At 39.1% G+C, this 20,126-nt stretch overlaps 1 protein-coding gene across 4 annotated transcripts in view; it reads right to left on the bottom strand.

Moving 5' to 3' along the window:
- limk1a (LIM domain kinase 1a) overlaps positions 1-20,126 on the bottom strand; it is an 82,235-nt gene that overhangs the window by 20,342 nt on the left and 41,767 nt on the right. The window contains exon 1 of one of the 4 annotated variants that reach the window (XM_057838790.1): positions 385-601. The exons of the other annotated variants lie outside the window; for them this stretch is intronic. Coding sequence (XP_057694773.1) covers positions 385-447 — 63 coding nt within the window. The 5' untranslated portion in view covers positions 448-601. Of the gene's footprint in view, positions 1-384; positions 602-20,126 lie in introns of those variants that run through there. 4 annotated transcript variants of the gene reach the window in all.

The raw sequence follows: 20,126 nt of genomic DNA, 5'->3' as shown, positions 1-20,126 counted from the left end.
TAGCCTATTCTGTGTCACTCTACAAATCACACCCGTAATGCAGTGGCATGGTAAAGATGCTGGTTAAACATGACAACTCAAGAATGCTAGTACAATCAGGACATCAATTCTTTCTAAAAATAGTGCCACTGTGCCATGGCCCATCAGTTTTACATGAAAACGCCTTAAGCGCCTCTCCAAGAGGAGAGCTTTATACACAGCATTAAAGTGACCCACATTTATATGACACACATTCTGCAGCTAAGCAGAATCGGCTTCAAATTAAAAAGACAGAAAAGATGGACGGAAGTGCACACAGAAGCCGGCAAAACACGTTAAGCTTTTCCTTCTCCTACCGCATGCGTACTTCACATCATCCGCATCAGCACCAGGACTCACACTCACCTTCTTTTCTCTTTTCCACAGTCTAAGACAGCAGAAGCTCCAGAGAAACAAGTCTCCCACCATGTCAGCCACCCGCAGCCGGCGTCTCTGTGCTCTTCTAGTGCATTCTAATGAGAACAGTCAGCCACAGTGCACAACACGTACACGCAACCAGGCAGCGGTCACAGCGATCAGAAAGCTGAAGCTGCTCTGGGAGGGCGAGAGGCGAGCAAACGTACGCCTCTGCAGCTGAGCTCATCCCCTCCAGTCTGCCCTCCTCCACCAAACCCCCACCCCTTGCCTACTTTAGCTATGACCTCATCGCTTCCTGTTTGGCTCCGCCTCCTCTTGCATACACGCCGGCCGGCTATCCCCCCACACATACACACTTGTGTCATCAGCAAATGCCTATTCTTACTTTCAAATCTCCCACTTCGGCATTTTTTCACCACAACATAATGACTCATATGTTGAAATGTAAAACAATTATCATGTGGTATTTGTCATGGCAAACACGTATTATTTTCTATCTTGACAACCAAATCCAGAGATTGACACACATTTTTGCTGAATCATAAATATTCTCTCTCATCAATACTATTGTTTACATAGAATATGTATAGGCTGTAGTTCAAACACCAAAATGACAGAAATACTTGCGCTATGAGGACTCTCATAAAGACAAGCAATCAGAGGACATGACCGCAGCATAAGATCCTGCTGGCCTATTGGTCAGAATCTTTCCCATAATGCTCAGTACCAAGAACCTGCTCTCCTTTTGGCCTTTTGGTATCACTTTTGCTTTCGGACATCACCCTCACTTGAAAGATAAGATTCCACATTTTGGTATTTATTATTTTTCTTTGCATTATGTTCTATTATCAACTTCATGACTGGTATTAACGGTTAGGTTAGGCACACTGAATGATTTGAATGTGTTTGGCTCTTGTTTTATTCTGGTTTAACCCTGTTTGTAAAATTTCATGTGGTGTTTTAGTAGCGCTTGGAACGAATTAGGCAATTTACATGTAAAACATGATTCATTATACGAAAGCCAATCTGGAATGAGTTAATTTCTTATCTTTAAGTACCACTGTATTACATTAAAAGTGACCATAGTCTATTCGATGTTAAATAAATTCCAACACGCAATTATTCAAGACATGAAATACAGCATGTATCTCTTACTTATCCTAAATGAAAAATTTGTCTATTTATAAAGGTTGACTTTAGCATCTAATTCTTAAGTTTTCTGAACATTTATGACCTGTTAGTGTGAGAAATAATTTGATTTGAAAAAAGTAACTAAGTTAGATGTTTAAAGCGCACAAATTATGCAATTATACACGTCTGCAACTACTCCTCAAGTCACATTTACTGTATTAATATAGCCGTTAAAGTGCCTACGGCAGGAGAAAAAAAAGTCTTAAATGGCATTATGGGGTGGCGTGGCTCAGTGGTAGAGTAGTTGTCCCCCAACCCAGAGGTCTTGGGTTCAATTCTCCGCCCTGATGAACTTGCCTAAGTGTCCTTGAGCAAAATACTTAACCCTATGTTGCTCCTGGTGCTGTGTCACCAGTAGGTGGATGGCGAGATAGTGTAAAGCTCTTTGAGCGCCTTGAAAGGTGGAAAAGCGCTATATAAGTATAACACCATTTACACCATTATTATGTGAATTAGAATCATATTTTGAGACGAATCGACTATATGCAACAATTCGGCGAAGCGCAGATGAAGAGAAATTAGTCTTTTAATCTGCTGTTTAGCCACGCCTACCATTATAGGGCTCTAGCGTCCCCAACAGGAGGATGATGTCCGCAGGGTAATGGTTTCATCTGATTTAGAATTCAGCCCATTGAGGGGTTAATTATCCAGAATTAGGAAAATGTGACGAAGAGAGCCGCAAAATGTAGTTGTTTCAGTGTCTCTACTCCAATATTTTTACAGGATGTTCTTTTTATTGAAGTATTTTTCCCCAATGGCTAAATAAGTGGTATGGTCATGACAAATAAGTCTTGTGCTAAATGGAATATGAAATATTAAAAATGCATTATTCAGTACGACATGGCAAAATTATTCCATAATGGTCAAAATTGTCGACTTCAGCTTTGCTGTCGCTAGGCCTGTCGCGATAGCAAATTTTAGTGGGCGATAAATTCTCTCATATATTATTGTCATATGCGATATAATTGCGCCTCCCAAGACATTTTTTTAACCAATTTACAATAACACAGTAAGAATAAAGTGTATATTAATAATACTAAGTAATATTAAGTACACCCATTTAAACGCAATAAACGTTTACTTTTAAATTAAAAAATACTTTAAGAAATCCCAACTAAAAACAATAGACCATGCCTCTTTTAAGTAAAAGACAACAATATCAATACCGCACAGAAACAGAGAATAAATGTCTTTTTCAAGGAAAGATAAAATTGCACTTTAATAACTTAAGCATTTAGGCACAGTGGTATAAAGTTGTAGTAACACAAACAATTGCACTTCAACAACAACAGAGAAAAATAGATTAATTAAGTAGCAGTAACAAAAATTTGGCTTCACTAAGGCTAGGTTCATACTGCAGGTCTTAATGCACATGTCTGTTTTTTTTACGTGCCCGTTCAGACTGCCTTTGTCCATGGAGCCCGTTCAAGTATCACGCATACGCACTAATTCGAGATGCGCTCAGCAAAGTGACTGCATGCGCAGAAGCATAAAACCAAATTACACATTCTAGCTGTATGTCATTCCAGGGTGATCATATTTTGATTTCCAAATAGATGACACAAATAACAGACATTAATAATCCCCGTTTAGTCGTTTATTCAAAGTTTATATGGACTGATAGAACGCATACACGCAAGCACATAAGCCTTGACTGGTGTGGTTGACATGATGTGGGTGTGTCAATTTGCCCCGTCTCGGCCATGTAAACAATACTGAAATATTGCTCATTTAGCGCATACTAGGGGTGTAACGGTACACAAAAATCTCGGTTTGGTACGTACCTCGGTTTTGAAGTCGCGGTTCGGTTCATTTTCGGTACAGTAAAAAAATAAAAATGCAAAATATAAATGTGCTAGTTGTTTATTACACACTTTTGTGCTTTCAACAATAGGAACATTAGCCTATAAAAAGCGAGAATTCTGCTCAAAAAGTAGTGGGTATTTAAAGATAATCCAACAACAATTTGCCTTTCAGACCACGCGTATTGGTCAGCTTTCTTTCTGAAAGAAAGAAGAAAAAAGAAGTCCTGTGCTAAAGAGAAAAACAATCCCAATGACAAAGATTTTAACATGTATTTTACAAATGAAATGCCTCAATGAATAATTTTTTCCCCTTATGAATGGTTTTCAAAAGCTTTATTGGTGGATTTTCTCAAGTTAAAGCGCCACACAGAAATTAATAAATTTAATTGTGTAAGCAGGATGTGTGTATTATTCTTATTATTTAATTACAGGTGTTTTAGCTCATTTCAATTTATTTTATTTAAATGGGCTATTATTTGTTATGTGTTTATATTTTACAAATGTGATGTAGTATTCATTTATATTGTATATTTTATGTTGTATAATTTAAGTTCCTATGTGAATATTAGTTCCTACTTGTTTTGTTGTGGTAGGAAGGTTTTGTATTGAACACGGGCCGTGTTGGTATCGGTATCGGCCGATACTGCACAGCCAGGTATCGGTATCGGGGCCAAAAAATGGTATCGGTGCAACACTAATTATTATAGCAGAGAAGACAGCAGTAAATCAACAAAGACAAGTCAACTGTGCCCTGATCTATCACTCAAGAGATCTGATGGACTCAAAAAGTAGGTTACGATTGCATATTAGTTTGAAAATCGACCGGATTCACCGTATTATTACACGAGTGACTTCCGGCTCGATCCTAGCTAGTAGTATTGACACAGGAGGGCCGCGTCTCGCGTCAAATAATAAACTCTGCTGTTCTTTTCGCGTGCGTCGCGTTTAGCCGCTTCCGGGACGCATCTATCACGCGGCTGCACTGTGACTGGTGTGCACTGGCTGATTCTAATGCCCGTGTTTCACTGTGTTCTCGCGGTGGCCACGTTGTCTCGCCGTTGACGTTTCTGGACTGTCCTACCGTGGTGGTCCTCATTATAGTAGAGAAGACGGAGTAGATATAATCTACACAAAGAAACTGTAACCCGATCGACTCACAGCCTCGAAAAAGTAAGGGTTATATTACGTCAGAAACTCGTTCGGTACGCGTCTGTTCAGAACCGACTACCACGTACCGAAATGGTTCAGTACTATTACATGTACCGTTACACCCTTAGCGCATAGAATTAAAATCGATAATTGTCAGGCTTATCCTTTTCTTCATTTATTTTTTATGACCATGTTCAAGCCCGCTTTGTGCATAAAAGCAGAGTTCAAGCTAGAAGCTAAGGCACAGCTACATCGCTCCCGTCCTGCCTGCCGCTTTCGATTCGGTGATGTCATTGCTGCATGAATTCCGATTCCGGAGACTTTAAAGTTCAGACCTCCAACCACATTCTGGAAAAATGTGGCTGAGATCGGATGTAGACCACATACGACAGTGACCCAGATCGGATTTCACATGGTCCAGTTCTATGCGACTTGACATGTTCAGACCGTCAAGTTAATGTCTCACTCGAGTCGGAAAAACACGAAAAAATCGGATTGATGCATTAAGACCTGTAGTATGAACGTAGCCTTAGGCTAGGTTCAAATGTGTAAAACGAACATACCCACTAACACTGAATCCTCATCACAGCATATTGCGCTTTTGGTAACAAGGAAGCCGAACTTTTAACAGCACGTCCGCCGCACATCTGCTGCACGCACATGCACGCACGCACGTGAGGCGAAAAATCGCAGCGGGAAAATTACTGCCTTCATTTTCATTTACCGTGCGATAAATGGAATTATTGCATTTTGCGACAGGCTTAGCTGTCGCACCTCCCGAACGATATTTTATGCCACCGGAATTAGTTCGGATTTGTCAGTTCCCTGCCCCAGCTTCGGAGAGCGTAAACAAACAAGGAGGCGTGACAGCTAGCCGACATGTTAACCCAAACCGAGTGATGTTTCAAAGTCTATTCTCGGCCTTCGAAGCGAAAAATTACTCAAAACTGCCTGGGATCATGTCACACGATGGCGAGGTTGTCGATTGTCTTCGCCGATTGGCAACCAGCCCGGCGGCGAGCAAGTTACAGCTCGTCCCCTGCTGCGGGAGGAGAGCATGTTTGCCGGGGGAAGCAGCTGGAGAATTACTGCCGGACAAACTGGCCGACGTCGGAAGAGAGCGTAGCTGCCGCATTGTCAACACGAATATGGCGTAAATGAATGCATAACTACACGGCAAAGAACAGTGAGAACAACTTGCAGTTGTTGTGCAGCTAACATGATAGGATGTGTCTGAGAACTTTTCTACATGTCTGGCCATGATCAAACGTAAGTAAATAGCTTCTTTAAAGAAAGTTTGTAGTGTTTACTTTGTAATTACTGTATTCATGGCCATTTTTGACATAAAGTTGCAATTTCTGATTGGGTGGAAAATTTGACAAGGCACCGGGCACACAAAGAAGGCAATAAGCTGAGTATAACACTCTCCCGGCGGGGGGATGTGTGACAAGCTGCCAGTCGTCGGCCGAGTGGCATTCTTGGTGGACAAGGAGCATGTCAGCCACAACATGCAAGCCACCTCTGTATTAAAACGTGTGCCATGATCCCAGTATTTGACATAATATAAAATACTATATTTACTCACTTCCTCGTAAGTCCAATGGTCCCTAAGTTGTCGCACACTTGTTTTGGCCGATCTTGGGGTGAACGGGAACTTTCTGAAACCCGAAAAGGCTCACACGCCTCTCCCTGGTGCAGCTACAAAAGCCTGCAGCCGTCTGGCTGGCGTGATGCAAAAAATAAACAAATTAATCCGCAAAATCAGCTGAATCCGCAGTCCATCTGCATGCTATGAAGCAAAGCTGAATTGTGAAATGCTAACCCAGGTGACGTCACACTTGCTTTTGTCCTCAATCCAGGAAGTCACTCATTTTCATGGGGCGGGATTCAAAATTGAATATATAAAATGATTGCTTCCACACACATCCAAGCGGTCAATTTCATTAAGGAGCATAAAACACACGTGAAATATGACATAAACATGCTTTTTGGTGTCATACGCACTTTAAATCATTATCGTTGTCAATGACAGCCAATGATTAGATATGAAATAATGAAAATTACTTATCTAAGACCCTAAAAACTTACTAAAATAAATTCAGTATAAAGTAGAATAAAGAACTAGCACAAGAAAAGAAGGTATCCTGTACCTGCAAAAAAAAAGAAAAAGAACAGAAGGAATTAATGAAATGATTAAAGAAAGAAGCAAACAGTAAGGTAATGTTGATGGACTTTTCTAATGCTGTCATCAGGCATGTGATAGACAACGTGTGTGATCAGTTAATCCTATTATCACTGTCCTTCCTCTCTCATCCAATCTCTATCACGCTGCTGTGTCACTCCTACGCCAGATCAGCGTCTCATCCCTTGTCCTTGTCGTCTGAGAGTTCTATCCCCACCCTCTTGTTATAAACGTGGGCTCGAGGCCATCTCAGTGGTGAGGTATTAATAGGCGACCAGACACTGCACTTGGTTACTGCAGAGACACGTGGCCGTCGAGAATTCATGAATAAGTTACTGTCAATGCGCTGGAAGGCGTTGTTGCTGCTCCAGAAAAATGTATATATAAGTGTAGCAAAAATCTGAATAATTCACACCCATTAAAATATGCATGGGGAAAAAAATTCCTAATTTTCAAACCCCAAACTCTGGAATTAACACTGAAACGCAATAACAAGCAGTTTTCATGGGTTGGTTCCTCAAAAATAGAAAACTTACAGGAATTTAAAAAAAAAAAAAAAATTGAAAAAGTGTGGGGAAAAAAATACAGAAAAAAATATGTGAACCTGCAGGTCCCGAACTTCAAATATGCAGGGGCCCACTGTACTATAAATAATTTTTTAATCGCGTAGGAAAATGGGCCTAACATATAGGATGAATAATGCAGTAACGTGGTTACATTTCAGAAGTGAAACCCATAAGTCAAAATGGGGGATTTTAGTTTGCAGTTGATCGTCACTAACGCCTCAGGAAAGGGGAACTTCTCAAAATGTGTGAGTCTATGACTAATTTTATCTCTATATTGAGGGCAAACTGGTTTGGAATGAGGAGAGTAGTCTCTGTTTTATTGCTATGTAAACTTGTTTTGCCTACTTTAGTGGTCTATGCCAGGGGTGTCCAAACTTTTTGCAAAGCGGGCCAGATTTGGTGTGGTAAAAATGTGAGAGGCTGACCTTGGCTGACGTCCTTTACGTAGAACAATATATTTAAGCAAATTTTAGCAACCCATTCTGTGTGTCATATTTGCTTTATTATTATTATTTTTTAAATTCATAATTTCAAACATCTCGCAACACAACATCTTGTGGCATTCTCTTTCGACTCTCGGGCTCTTGCAAAATACTGCTGCTGTGAAATTGAACTAGCTTCAAGTTGCTTCAATTTCTCGCTGCGTATCTTCCCTGTAATCTGGTCATACATGTCAGTGTGTCTCGTTTGGTTTAAAAACAGCGACAGTCTCTTTGCAAATGAGGCAGACACAGTTGTTGCGTATTTTAGTGAAGAAATAGTCCAATTTCCACCTATCCTTGAAGCGTCGGCTGTCGCAGTCAACGTTTTTGTTGATTGTCGCTATTTTAGAAAATTGGAGGTAAAGGGTCACACGACGTAATGTTGCTTAAAATGCTGCTGCCTTTTAGTGGGTAAATGAGGAGCAGCATTTAGTGTGTAAGCTACTTCATACGCCGGTAGCTGTACTGCTGACCAATTTAATTAAGTATGTGCGGGCCAGACGTTATTGATTTTATGACAGAGCCTGGGGGCCAGATGAAATTTGACCACGGGCCGCATATGGCCCCCGGGCCGGACTTTGGACATGTCTGGTCTATGCTATAGTAATGATGACCAGTCTGGATTACTCTCAGGGGATTTTAATGTTCATGTCAAAGTATTCATAATTGCTGAGTTAAACTTTGTTGCACACATACAGTGCCTTGCAAAAGTATCCGGCCCCCTTGAACCTTGCAACCTTTCGCCACATTTCAGGCTTCAAACATAAAGATACAAAATTTTAATTTTTTGTCAAGAATCAACAACAAGTGGGACACAATCGTGAAGTGGAACAAAATTTATTGGATAATTTAAACTTTTTTAACAAATAAAAAACTGAAAAGTGGGGCGTGCAATATTATTCGGCTCCCTTGCGTTAATACTTTGTAGCGCCACCTTTTGCTCCAATTACAGCTGCAAGTCGCTTGGGGTATGTTTCTATCAGTTTTGTACATCGAGAGACTGACATTCTTGCCCATTCTTCCTTGCAAAACAGCTCGAGCTCAGTGAGGTTGGATGGAGAGTGTTTGTGAACAGCAGTCTTCAGCTCTTTCCACAGATTCTCGATTGGATTCAGGTCTGGAACTTTGACTTGGCCATTCTAACACCTGGATACAGTTATTTTTGAACCATTCCGTTGTAGATTTGGCTTTATGTTTTGGATCATTGTCCTGTTGGAAGATAAATCTCCGTCCCAGTCTCAGGTCTTGTGCAGATACCAACAGGTTTTCTTCCAGAATGTTCCTGTATTTGGCTGCATCCATCTTCCCGTCAATTTTAACCATCTTCCCTGTCCTTGCTGAAGAAAAGCAGGCCCAAACCATGATGCTGCCACCACCATGTTTGACAGTGGGGATGGTGTGTTCAGGGTGATGAGCTGTGTTGCTTTTACGCCAAACATATCGTTTTGCATTGTGGCCAAAAAGTTCAATTTTGGTTTCATCTGACCAGAGCACCTTCTTCCGCATGTTTGGTGTGTCTCCCAGGTGGCTTGTGGCAAACTTTAAACGAGACTTTTTATGGATATCTTTGAGAAATGGCTTTCTTCTTGCCACTGTTCCATAAAGGCCAGATTTGTGCAGTGTACGACTGATTGTTGTCCTATGGACAGACTCTCCCACCTCAGCTGTAGATCTCTGCAGTTCATCCAGAGTGATCATGGGCCTCTTGGCTGCATCTCTGATCAGTTTTCTCCTCGTTTGAGAAGAAAGTTTGGAAGGACGGCCGGGTCTTGGTAGATTTGCAGTGGTCTGATGCTCCTTCCATTTCAATATGATGGCTTGCACAGTGCTCCTTGAGATGTTTAAAGCTTGGGAAATCTTTTTGTATCCAAATCCGGCTTTAAACTTCTCCACAACAGTATCTCGGACCTGCCTGGTGTGTTCCTTGGCTTTCATAATGCTCTCTGCACTTTAAACAGAACCCTGAGACTATCACAGAGCAGGTGCATTTATACGGAGACTTGATTACACACATGCGGATTCTATTTATCATCATCGGTCATTTAGGACAACATTGGATCATTCAGAGATCCTCACTGAACTTCTGGAGTGAGTTTGCTGCACTGAAAGTAAAGGGGCCGAATAATATTGCACGCCCCACTTTTCAGTTTTTTATTTGTTAAAAAAGTTTAAATTATCCAATAAATGTTGTTCCACTTCACGATTGTGTCCCACTTGTTGTTGATTCTTGACAAAAAAATTAAATTTCATATCTTTATGTTTGAAGCCTGAAATGTGGCGAAAGGTTGCAAGATTCAAGGGGGCCGAATACTTTTGCAAGGCACTGTACAGTGTAAGGCAATAGGATGTTAGTGACAAGGCATTATGTCATAACACCAGTGATTTTTTTAGCATTAAGCATTTCTTATACAATATCTTAACATATTTTCTATTCCTGTTATATGCGGTGTTTTTGTCTGATTTTTTAAAAACATTTTTTCAACATTCACATCTCAATAGTAAAAATGTACACATTTTAAATGTTGTTTGTTGATCATGTTGACAACTATGAATAGCACCGAATGGAATGGATGAATTTACCTTATTTACTAACGGAATTTAATAATAATAATAATAATGATAATACATTTTTATTTCAAGCACCTTTCAAAACACTCAAGGACACTGTATAATGAGAAGATTAAAAATTAACAGACGCAAAATAAAAGCGGAATAAAGGCAATAGAAAATTTTGAAAAGAACGATCAGCGTTAAGGATAAAGGTGGGTACGGAAGATAGAACAGATGTGTTTTGAGTCAGGATTTTAAAAGTGAGGGCGATATGTTGCGAAGCTCAGGAGGTAGGACGTTCCAGAGCTGGGGGGCAGAGTGACAAAAAACAAATGTTGCTGTTTATACTACAATCATTGACATGCAATGGTAAGTTTTAATAACTTTATTCTGAAAAGACAGCCAACACTATTGATTGCATGGGTCATCAGTGATTTTTATGCATGCAGATGCTAAGATTGTACCATTGACTCGCACTTGCTTAGTCACTCCGGAGCCCTGAAACTAACAATTAGCTAACAAACTGCACAGAATTTGTTGAAATTAACTCCACCGACTAATTAAACCCTCTCTAACTCGAAGATTAAGCCAATGTCAAAAATTCTTAACTTGCCCTTTAAGACATGTTTTTCAGGTGCCTGATGAAAAATATTGAGGTTTTGTTGAAACTGATGAAAAATACCATCGCCATTTTGTCTCACCACAAATTTTGAACAGTCTTAACTTGGCAGATGTACAACATATCTGCAGCAAACGTCTCGTGCTTGATGAGAGTCATACCATTAAGGGTCCTGTAGGGGTCATTTGCATCAACAGTACAGTGTCATTTGCATCAACAGTACAGTGCCAACTCGTGTCAGCAGAAAGTCACTCATCTTACTTAGACATACCCAATTCCTTTCAGGTTTATCCGTGTAATTACAAAACTTTTTAAAAATGTATTTTATGTTCCTGAATGAAATGGGCTGCTTGGATGTGTGTGGAAGCGATCGCTGTATTTATTTAGTTTTTTGAATCCCGCGCCATGAAAATGAGTGACTTCCGGCAACAGTCTCGAGTTGAGAAAGAGGGCGCTGTGACGTGTACGGAGGAAGGAGTCCCCCTCACTATACAGCCGTACTGTTGTATGAGAAGGACTAAGGATTCAGTTGATTTTGCGGATTAATACGTTTATTTTTGGCATCTTTCCAGCCAAACGGCTGCAGAAAAATCTTGCTGTAGGAGGGAGAGGCGTGTGGCCTTTTTTGGGTTTCAAAAGGTTCCCATTCACCTGTGGACATTGGCCAAAACAAGCCCTACTACTGTGGGACCATGGGACTTACAAGTGAGTAAACATCGTGTTTTGTATTATGTCAAACGTTGGGATCATTTTAATATGTAGGTGGCTTGTATTTTGTGACATGCTCCTTGTCCCCTCGGCCGACGACCGGCGGCTTGGCGATTTGAAACATCACTCGGTTCGGGTTAGCGTGTCGGCTAGCTGTCACGCCTCTTAGTTTGTTTCATTTTCCGAAGCCGGGGAAGGTTAACGACATAAGCCCGATTTAGGTGGCATAAAATATCGTTCAGGAGGTGCGACAGTATAGGTGAAGTCAACAGTTTTGACCATTATGGAGTAATTTTGCCATGTCGTCTTGAATAAATGGTAAATGGATTTTTATTATTTAATATTCCATTTAGCACAAGACTGTTATTTGTCATGACCAAGCTATTTATTTAGCTATTGGGGAAAAATACTTGGATAAAAAGAATATCCTGTAAAAATATTGGCGTAGAGAGACTGAAACAGTTGCCACGTTTACATGGAGCCAAATATTCCAATTACAATCGGAATATTTGTTCAAACCGAATAAATGTGTTCCATATAAACACCTCATTCGGAATGAACAGGCCCAAACCGAATGGAATTTCATTCCGTTTCACAGGGGTGGAATATTCCTTTTCCCAAACCGATTAGAAGTAAAATTATATCATGTAAACAGGGAAGCGGAATGGTGTCTGGTTGCGTTCTTTCTGCACATGCTCCGTACTGACGTGGTGACGTCACTTGCAACATGGCTTCCAAGCACACGCACAGCGCACCCACACAACTTTTTAAATGAACGGCGTGTCATTCTGAAGTTTTGTTTCCACTCGAAAAGTTAAAACAGCAGCTTATCTGACGATCGATCTCCATGTTTTGCAACGTGACGCTTTGTTTTGATTAATCTGCGCATGTCAGACGGCAGTTGTCAAACGTCCTTTCGGAATAAAGGCAGACACATGTAAACGCTGGATCGGAATAGATTAAGTGACATGTAAACAGCTGATCTGAAATTTCTATTCGGAATTATTTGAATCGGTATGAATAAAAGTCAGCATGTAAACGTGGCTAATGACATTTTGCGTCTCTCTTCACGTTTTCCTCGTTCTGAATCATTCCCCCTTGACGGGCTGACTGGTCATTCTAAAGCCATTTATTTAGCTATTGGGGAAAATACTTGGATAAAAAGAATATCCTGTAAAAATATTGGAGTAAAGAGCCTGAAACAATTACATTTTGCTGCTCTCTTTGTTGTGTTTTCCTATGTGAATAATTCCCCCTCAATGGGCTGCATACTAAATCAGATGAAATCGTGACTCCGCTGACGTCAACCACCTGTTGGGGACGCTACAGCCCTATAATGGTAGGCGTGGCTAACCAGCAGATTAAAATACTAATTTCTCGTCATCTGCGCTTTGCTAAATTGCTGTATATAGTCGAATCGTCTCAAAATATGATTCTAATTCACATAATAATCCTATTTAAGACTTTTTTTCTCGTGTCGTACGCACTTTAAGATCCAAGTCCACATGTTTTTGTCTGTTGCCATGATGACCCTATGCTCGCCATTAAAAGAAAGTAGATTCCTTCAGGTACTTCGGCAGCTTAAAGAGCCACGAAATCTGGTACACTTGGTCGAATTGGCCCAATCAGCAGACTCATTCTGATTGTGAATAAGGACGTGGCTGCACAGCTCAGTAGTGCCTCCTTTTTTGTAGGACCCCTTCTCAATAGGGTTTTGTTCACCTAGGTGTGTGTGAATGTATTTCTCATCTCAGCATATAGACCCTACTCACATGACGTCAAAACCACGCCTCCGCGCCATATTGTCCGTCAGCTCGTCGGGTTTAAAAGCATTACCGCTACGTAAATTCCTCCTATTATGGCATGTTTTTGTGCTCGCTAACATTAATAATCAAAATGGTGAAGGCGTGTGTGGCGGTTGGTTGCAGTAACAGAGAAGATAGATGGAGAAACTTGAAGTTCTACCGTATTCCGAGAGACCCGGAGAGGAGAGCGAGATGGACTGCTGCAATTCGACGAGAAAACTGGGCACCAAACGATTACCACAGATTATGTAGTAGTCATTTTATATCTGGTAAGATGCATTTAATATATATTTAAAGGGTTTGGGCTGACAAGAACAATTAAGATCATTGCGAGGCTAATCGCCGACAACATACAGTTTCAAATTCAAGATGTTTATTTCTTCCGCCATCATTATTTTTTGAATAATATTTAGGTGGTACCAAGTGAAAGAAGCTGGCCTCGTCTCCGGATCATCAGTTAAACAGGTGTGTCCTAACTTTTTGCAAAGGGGGCCAGATTTGGTGTGGTAAAAAATGTGGGGGGCTACCTTGGCTGATCTACGTAGAACAATATATTTAAACACAATTTAGCAAGCCCTTCTGTGTGTCACATTTGCTTTATTATAATTTTTTAAATTCATAATCTCAACAATCTCGCCTTTGTGGCGTTCTCTTTTGACACTCGGGCTCTTGCGAAATACTGCTGCTGTGAAATTAAACTAGCTTCAAGTTGCTATAATTTCTCGCTGCGTATCTTCCCTGTAATGTTGTACATGTCAGCGTGTCTTGTTTTGGTAATATCACGTCACATCGAACTCTTTGAAAACAGTGACTGTCTCTTTGCAAATGAGGCAGACACAGTTGTTGCGTATTTTATTGAAAAAAATAGTCCAATATCCACCTATCCTTGAAGCGTCGGCCATCGCAGTCAACTTTTTTTTTTTTTTTTTTTGGATTGTCACCATTTTAGAAAATTGTAAGTAAAGGGTCACACGGGGTAATGTTGCTTAGAGTGCTGCTCTTTAGGTTTTTCAAAGTTTCGTGAGAATAGGCTGAGTTTCTGTGGACAAGAAAGTTGTAGATATCAGGGTAGCAGATGTCAGGCAGAGATGGCGAAGACAGCAGGTCGAAAAATATCGATTTAGGCATCAAATATGGATCTGGCGAATGGTTACACTGAAGCTTTTCCACATAAGGCCTTTTATGCAACCCATCCAATGAGTTTACATCGTCTGAAAGCACCGGGGCTAATTGCACTATAAATTGCACGACAAATTGAAACCATTGAGAATACGGATAAACAATGACGGACAATATGGCGGCCGGATACAGCGACACGTCATTCTGTGACGTTGGTGAGTAGGGTCTATACAAAAACATCTGTCCGCCATGCCCACAACACGGAAGAAGTTCCACACAAAAAAGGGACGAGTTTCGAGATTGTTTTTAGTTTCTCATGAGATGATATCAATCTGCCACCACACTGAGCTGTATGCCGTTCGAGTTGCGCCATACTGCGAGGGCCCGTTCAGTACTGTTTGCGGGCTTAGTATTCGATATTATTTCTTCCCAGATGACAAGATGGTGGTAACAAAAATAAAAACAAAAACATTGTAACATGCCCTCAGTCGAAAATAGTCAGAAATTATTTTTTTGTGCAACTAAATATTGATCACTTCAGTTGGTGTATTAGCAATAAGACCACCATCAGCTTACTCTGTTTACATACGTATATTCAAAACATAATCAAACTTCATCAGCAACTGCTGTATTTCTCAGCAATAAAAACACATACTGTACTTCCTCATGTTGATAGGCACGACAAACACATTCCATGGAACACAAACCCACCTCACGCAGTATAAACACATTCCATGGAACACAAACCCACCTCACGCCCACAGAAAGTTAATAGTTACATTTCAAATTTGGGACTTTCCAGAGGTTAAGTTTCCAAATTTGAAGCACACATGATGTGTTGCTATGCCGCCCACAATTTGCTAAGTGAAATTAAAAGTAAAAAACACTATGGCCTAGTTTTAGTTAAAAAAAAAAAGATAGTGATGGCTACTAAACTGCCAAAAATAAATTAATCTCCAAAATGCATGTTTGTTTGTCGTTTGCAGACAGTCATGGAAAGACAATCAAAACAAACCAGTCCCTTATCTTAAGTTTTTCATGTGATTTAAAAGATTTTCCATTTATTTTCCTTATTGTTCTTGAAAGATTGCTGACACACAAACACACTTTCGTACACCCCACACAGACGTGCACATCCAGATAAGTTCATTTCAGAGCAAAACACAAAACAACAAGTAGAAAGTACGTGATGTGTCGTGCACTGCATGTGATTTGGATTTTCGTTCACTAAAAAAATCTTGTGACTTTAGATTTCACACTGCAGTCTTTGGGGATTTCTTGAGTTGGAAAACCAAAGCAAGAGAAACTTCCCATAGAAAGTAATAAAGTTTAAATGCAACAGCTCTGATAGCAACAAATAATGAAACGAAAGTGGCAAGAGCATACTATAAACCTAAATATAGGAGTAATTCATCCTCATGAATCATAAGCCAGAAAGACCATGGCACAACATTATTATTATTATTTTTTTTTTTTTTTTTGCAATTTGCAGATTTGTGTACTCAAAGAAACAAAGATAAGAGCAGAGTGGTGGCGGGACAGGATATACAGTAATGTAATTAGTAGAGTGAACGTCTCAATTCAGCACATACATCCTCAGGGAAGGTCATAAACGACTTGAGTAATATCTGACAAGTGAGTTAGTGCTCTCTCCAGTCACAGACAAGAAACGCCAACAGTTTTCCGAGTATATACATAAATATGTAAAAAATGTTTTTTTTTGTTGTTGCTATTTTAAAGTCGTTGTTGACAAAGTGTGGTAAATATTGATCATCTCAAAAGACTGTGGAAACAGTGAACTATTGGGATTAACCAGTTAATTGTTAAAGATCACAATATCTGTGAAGGAAGAGGTACTGTAAATAAATATACCTAATAAGTATATAGAGAAGTATGTTCTTTTATCGCTAATGAATTATCTATCAAAACCATGTGTCCACAACTGAAGTTGGCAGTGCCCTGCCAACATTATTTGCAAGAGGACCAAAGTCTGATTAAAAAGTTTACAAACAGCCACTCTCAATTACTCGATTCCATTACTCTGTCTACTGCCATACATAATGTTGTTTACCGAAAGGTCAAGACAATACATTGTAATTTTGCTGATCAAAGTCAGACTGATGTTGGGTCAGAGTTGAGTGGTAAAGTTCGCCATTATCATAAAAATTAGGTTGATAACTTGATTTCATTATTGTACAAGAGATGCAATTTTGTAATGACATTGCATGCTTTGCAGAAGCTTACAGTATCTTATTAAAAGCTGAGTGGAACAAAAAGTGGGAAATAAAGGATTCTAACTTTGTCCTTTATTTGAAGTGTTAAGATTCAGTGGGAACCCTTGATAAATGCTTTAACTCTTCTATGTCTTTGGCACATCATACTGTTTTACCCTTACCAATTCTTTCACTTTTCTGCAAACCACCGTTTAAAACATTGATGTTGGGCAAACGAAGGAAACTCCTTGAGTCGCGAGCAAGAATACTACGTTAGTATCTATTGAGATCAAATCAATGAGGTGTGGACCAAATGGTCTTGTAAAGCACCTAATGTCATATATTGTGAATGACACGGCTCTCTTTGTGGTACCATATTGCTTCCTCTGGTGAGCATCACTATTTTAAATTTGTCATGGTATGTTTTGTTGATATAACATTCAATCATATTAAAAAACACTGTTACTGCAACCTTGTACAGTTGCATTTTTTTACCATTTGATTGGTTAGATGACAGCAATTTAGCAATATAGCATTGTATTTAAAGGATATATTAATTATGATTATAATCATAATCAATTATTACAATTAAATAACACTGAAGAGAAGGACAAATTAATATTTATTACACATTGGAGAGTAATAAAGTGTAATCAATTATTCTCAGCAGTGTAAAAAAGCCACAGTGTTAAATATTTTTTGACATTCGATTGTTAATTTTGACACTAAATTGAGTCGAATTGACTCTGAAATCTTGACACTGGTCATAGAGTAAATTTTACTCTAATTTTGAGTGGGACCAAATATTATCTGAAACATAGTTAACAGAGTTACTCTCTAAGAGCTAAAATGACACAGTTTTTTACTGTGTAACATTTTGGTACAGTGTAAATTAGAGGTGGGAATCTTGGGGCATCTTATGATTACGATTACGATTCAGAGGCTACGATTCGATTATAAATCGATTATTGATGCAACTCCACCCCCTCACACCCCAAAACAGTAAGTAAAATACTCAAATTCTGTATCAGCAGCTTTAAACTACGTTCAATTAATTTAATGTTGTGAATCAACCGTTAAAGTAGTTAAAATTGGTGCCGTTATTCCATAATTTCCCTTCCATCTACTTTCGACATGTGAAAGTTTTAAAACGGTTTCATCATTTAAATATATATTTAAGTCAGGATTTTGCCGATTTAGAAGTATTTTAGATAAAATGTTAATAAGGTTCGCTCGGAAGGTTCGCTACAACAGCCTTCCAGAGAATTCTATTGCTTTAAGATGGCGGCTGTTTACTAACGCCGGGAGTCGGTCATTTTGCATCTAGTTTTCTATACATGTGCTGCTAAGACAGCCGAGTCTGTAATTTCGCATCTAGTTCTTCATACATGTGATATCTACCATAGCATTATGTGGGCGTAGTTCGTAGCAGCTGTTGGCTGCAGTCAGGTATTATTTTTTTTAGCGGCATGAGTTGAGCCAGAGCTGTGAGTTGAGCACGATGTTTACTCTTGGTCCGTTCCTCATTGCGTCCCGAAGACCGCGCTGACTGTGTTTTAGTTCCGCTTTACTTGGCATATTTCAAAAATCAGAATTTGGATGTTTGCGAAACGTTGTCGAATCTTCTATGGCCGCATCTTGAATATTCTCAGAATCGGAAATTTCACACACCTCTAGTGTACATACACCACCAATACATCGGTTGTGTGTTTTACCTGCATGTTGTCAATTGTGCAGTCTGTTCAAACATTTGACCCATTTAAGAAATACAACAAAGTGATGACAGAATATATTAATTAAAATCAACGTAGCTCAATCAGCCAAAAACTAGGGCTGTCAAACGATTAAAATTTTTAATTGAGTTAATTACAGGTTAAAAATTAATTAATCGTAATTAATCGCAATTCAACCATTCAACCATCTATGAAATATGCCATATTTTTCTGTAAATTATGGTTGGAATGGAAAGATAAGACACAAGACGGATATATACATTCAACATACGGAACATAAGTAGCCTACTGTATTTGTTTATTATAATAAATCAACAGGATGGCATTAACATTACTAACATTCTGTTAAAGCGATCCATGGATAGAAAGACTTGTAGTTCTTAAAAGATAAATGTTATTACAAGTTATAGAAATTTTATATTAATACCCCTCTTAATGTTTTCGTTTTAATAAAAAATGGGTAAAATTTTCAATCAAAAAATAAACTAGTAGCTTGCCATTGTTGATGTCAATAATTACACAATACTCATGTGGTGCTGAAACCCATAAAATCAGTCGCACCCAAGCGCCAGCAAAGGGTGACAAAACACCGAAAAACACAAGTAACAAGTGGACATTACACTGCTGTCATTTTAATCTGTTTGAGCGGGGCATGTGTGTTAAATGCGTCAAATATTTTAACGTGATTAATTAAAAAAATTAATTACCGCCCGTTAACGCGATAATTTTGACAGCCCTACCAAAAACATTACTTCATATTAATCTAACATATTACATTTCAGTGAACTATTTTGGGGAAAATATCATAGAAAGGGGCCTTTTTGTATATATTTACTCTTCCGTTTCTGTGATATTTAAAGGTAACGTTTTCTAGTAATATTTGTTTTGTTTGTATTATTATCATGATCCCACAATTGACGCAGAATGTTTTAATAAAAACATTAATCAGCATCCAAATGTATACTCCATGTATGGACAATCTCATATGCTGTACTCTATAGGTCAAAGGCTGCCATCAATCTTTGCGTTTTAAGAAGAGCAATAAACCATAGAAGGACACAGAGGACGAGTGATGGTCCCTTATTGACTTTAGACTCTGCAATGTTACATTATTGAGATTGCACGGCAAAGGACACACTCAGAAGATAAGTCAAGGAAGGTACTGCATTTCATCTTGTGCAATGAATCTGACCAGCTTTATCTGAAGCATCAATTTTCTAAGTTGGAGAAGACTTGCCGGTAAAAAAGCATGCATACACAAATGGTATTCATGTACTATATTAAGAAAACAGAATAAAGCAAATTTTCCATTTGCATGATTGCTCATTGTTTAATGATCTGTAATCTAGGTGACACTCACAGAACGCAAATTATTCTTATATCCTTTTTTAAACTCGCAAGACTTAACAGTAGTTTGCAAATACTAGTACAAACCCTTTAATGAAGCACTTTTCATATCTACTACCAAGCTTGACAAATGTATTTTTCATCCCAGCAAACCTAAAAAGGATTTATTTTCCAAAGTTGGTAAGAAAAAGTTTCTTCACCAGTTAAATGGTACAGCTTCAAAAATGTATGTACAAACCAAGGCCCTCGAAGTAAGGAAAG

The sequence above is a fragment of the Corythoichthys intestinalis genome, chromosome 6 (genome assembly GCF_030265065.1).
Source record: "Corythoichthys intestinalis isolate RoL2023-P3 chromosome 6, ASM3026506v1, whole genome shotgun sequence".
In the NCBI taxonomy this organism is placed as follows: domain Eukaryota; kingdom Metazoa; phylum Chordata; class Actinopteri; order Syngnathiformes; family Syngnathidae; genus Corythoichthys; species Corythoichthys intestinalis.
The sequence above is the reverse complement of the archived record's forward strand: the minus strand, read 5'-3'. Positions and strand labels throughout refer to the sequence as shown.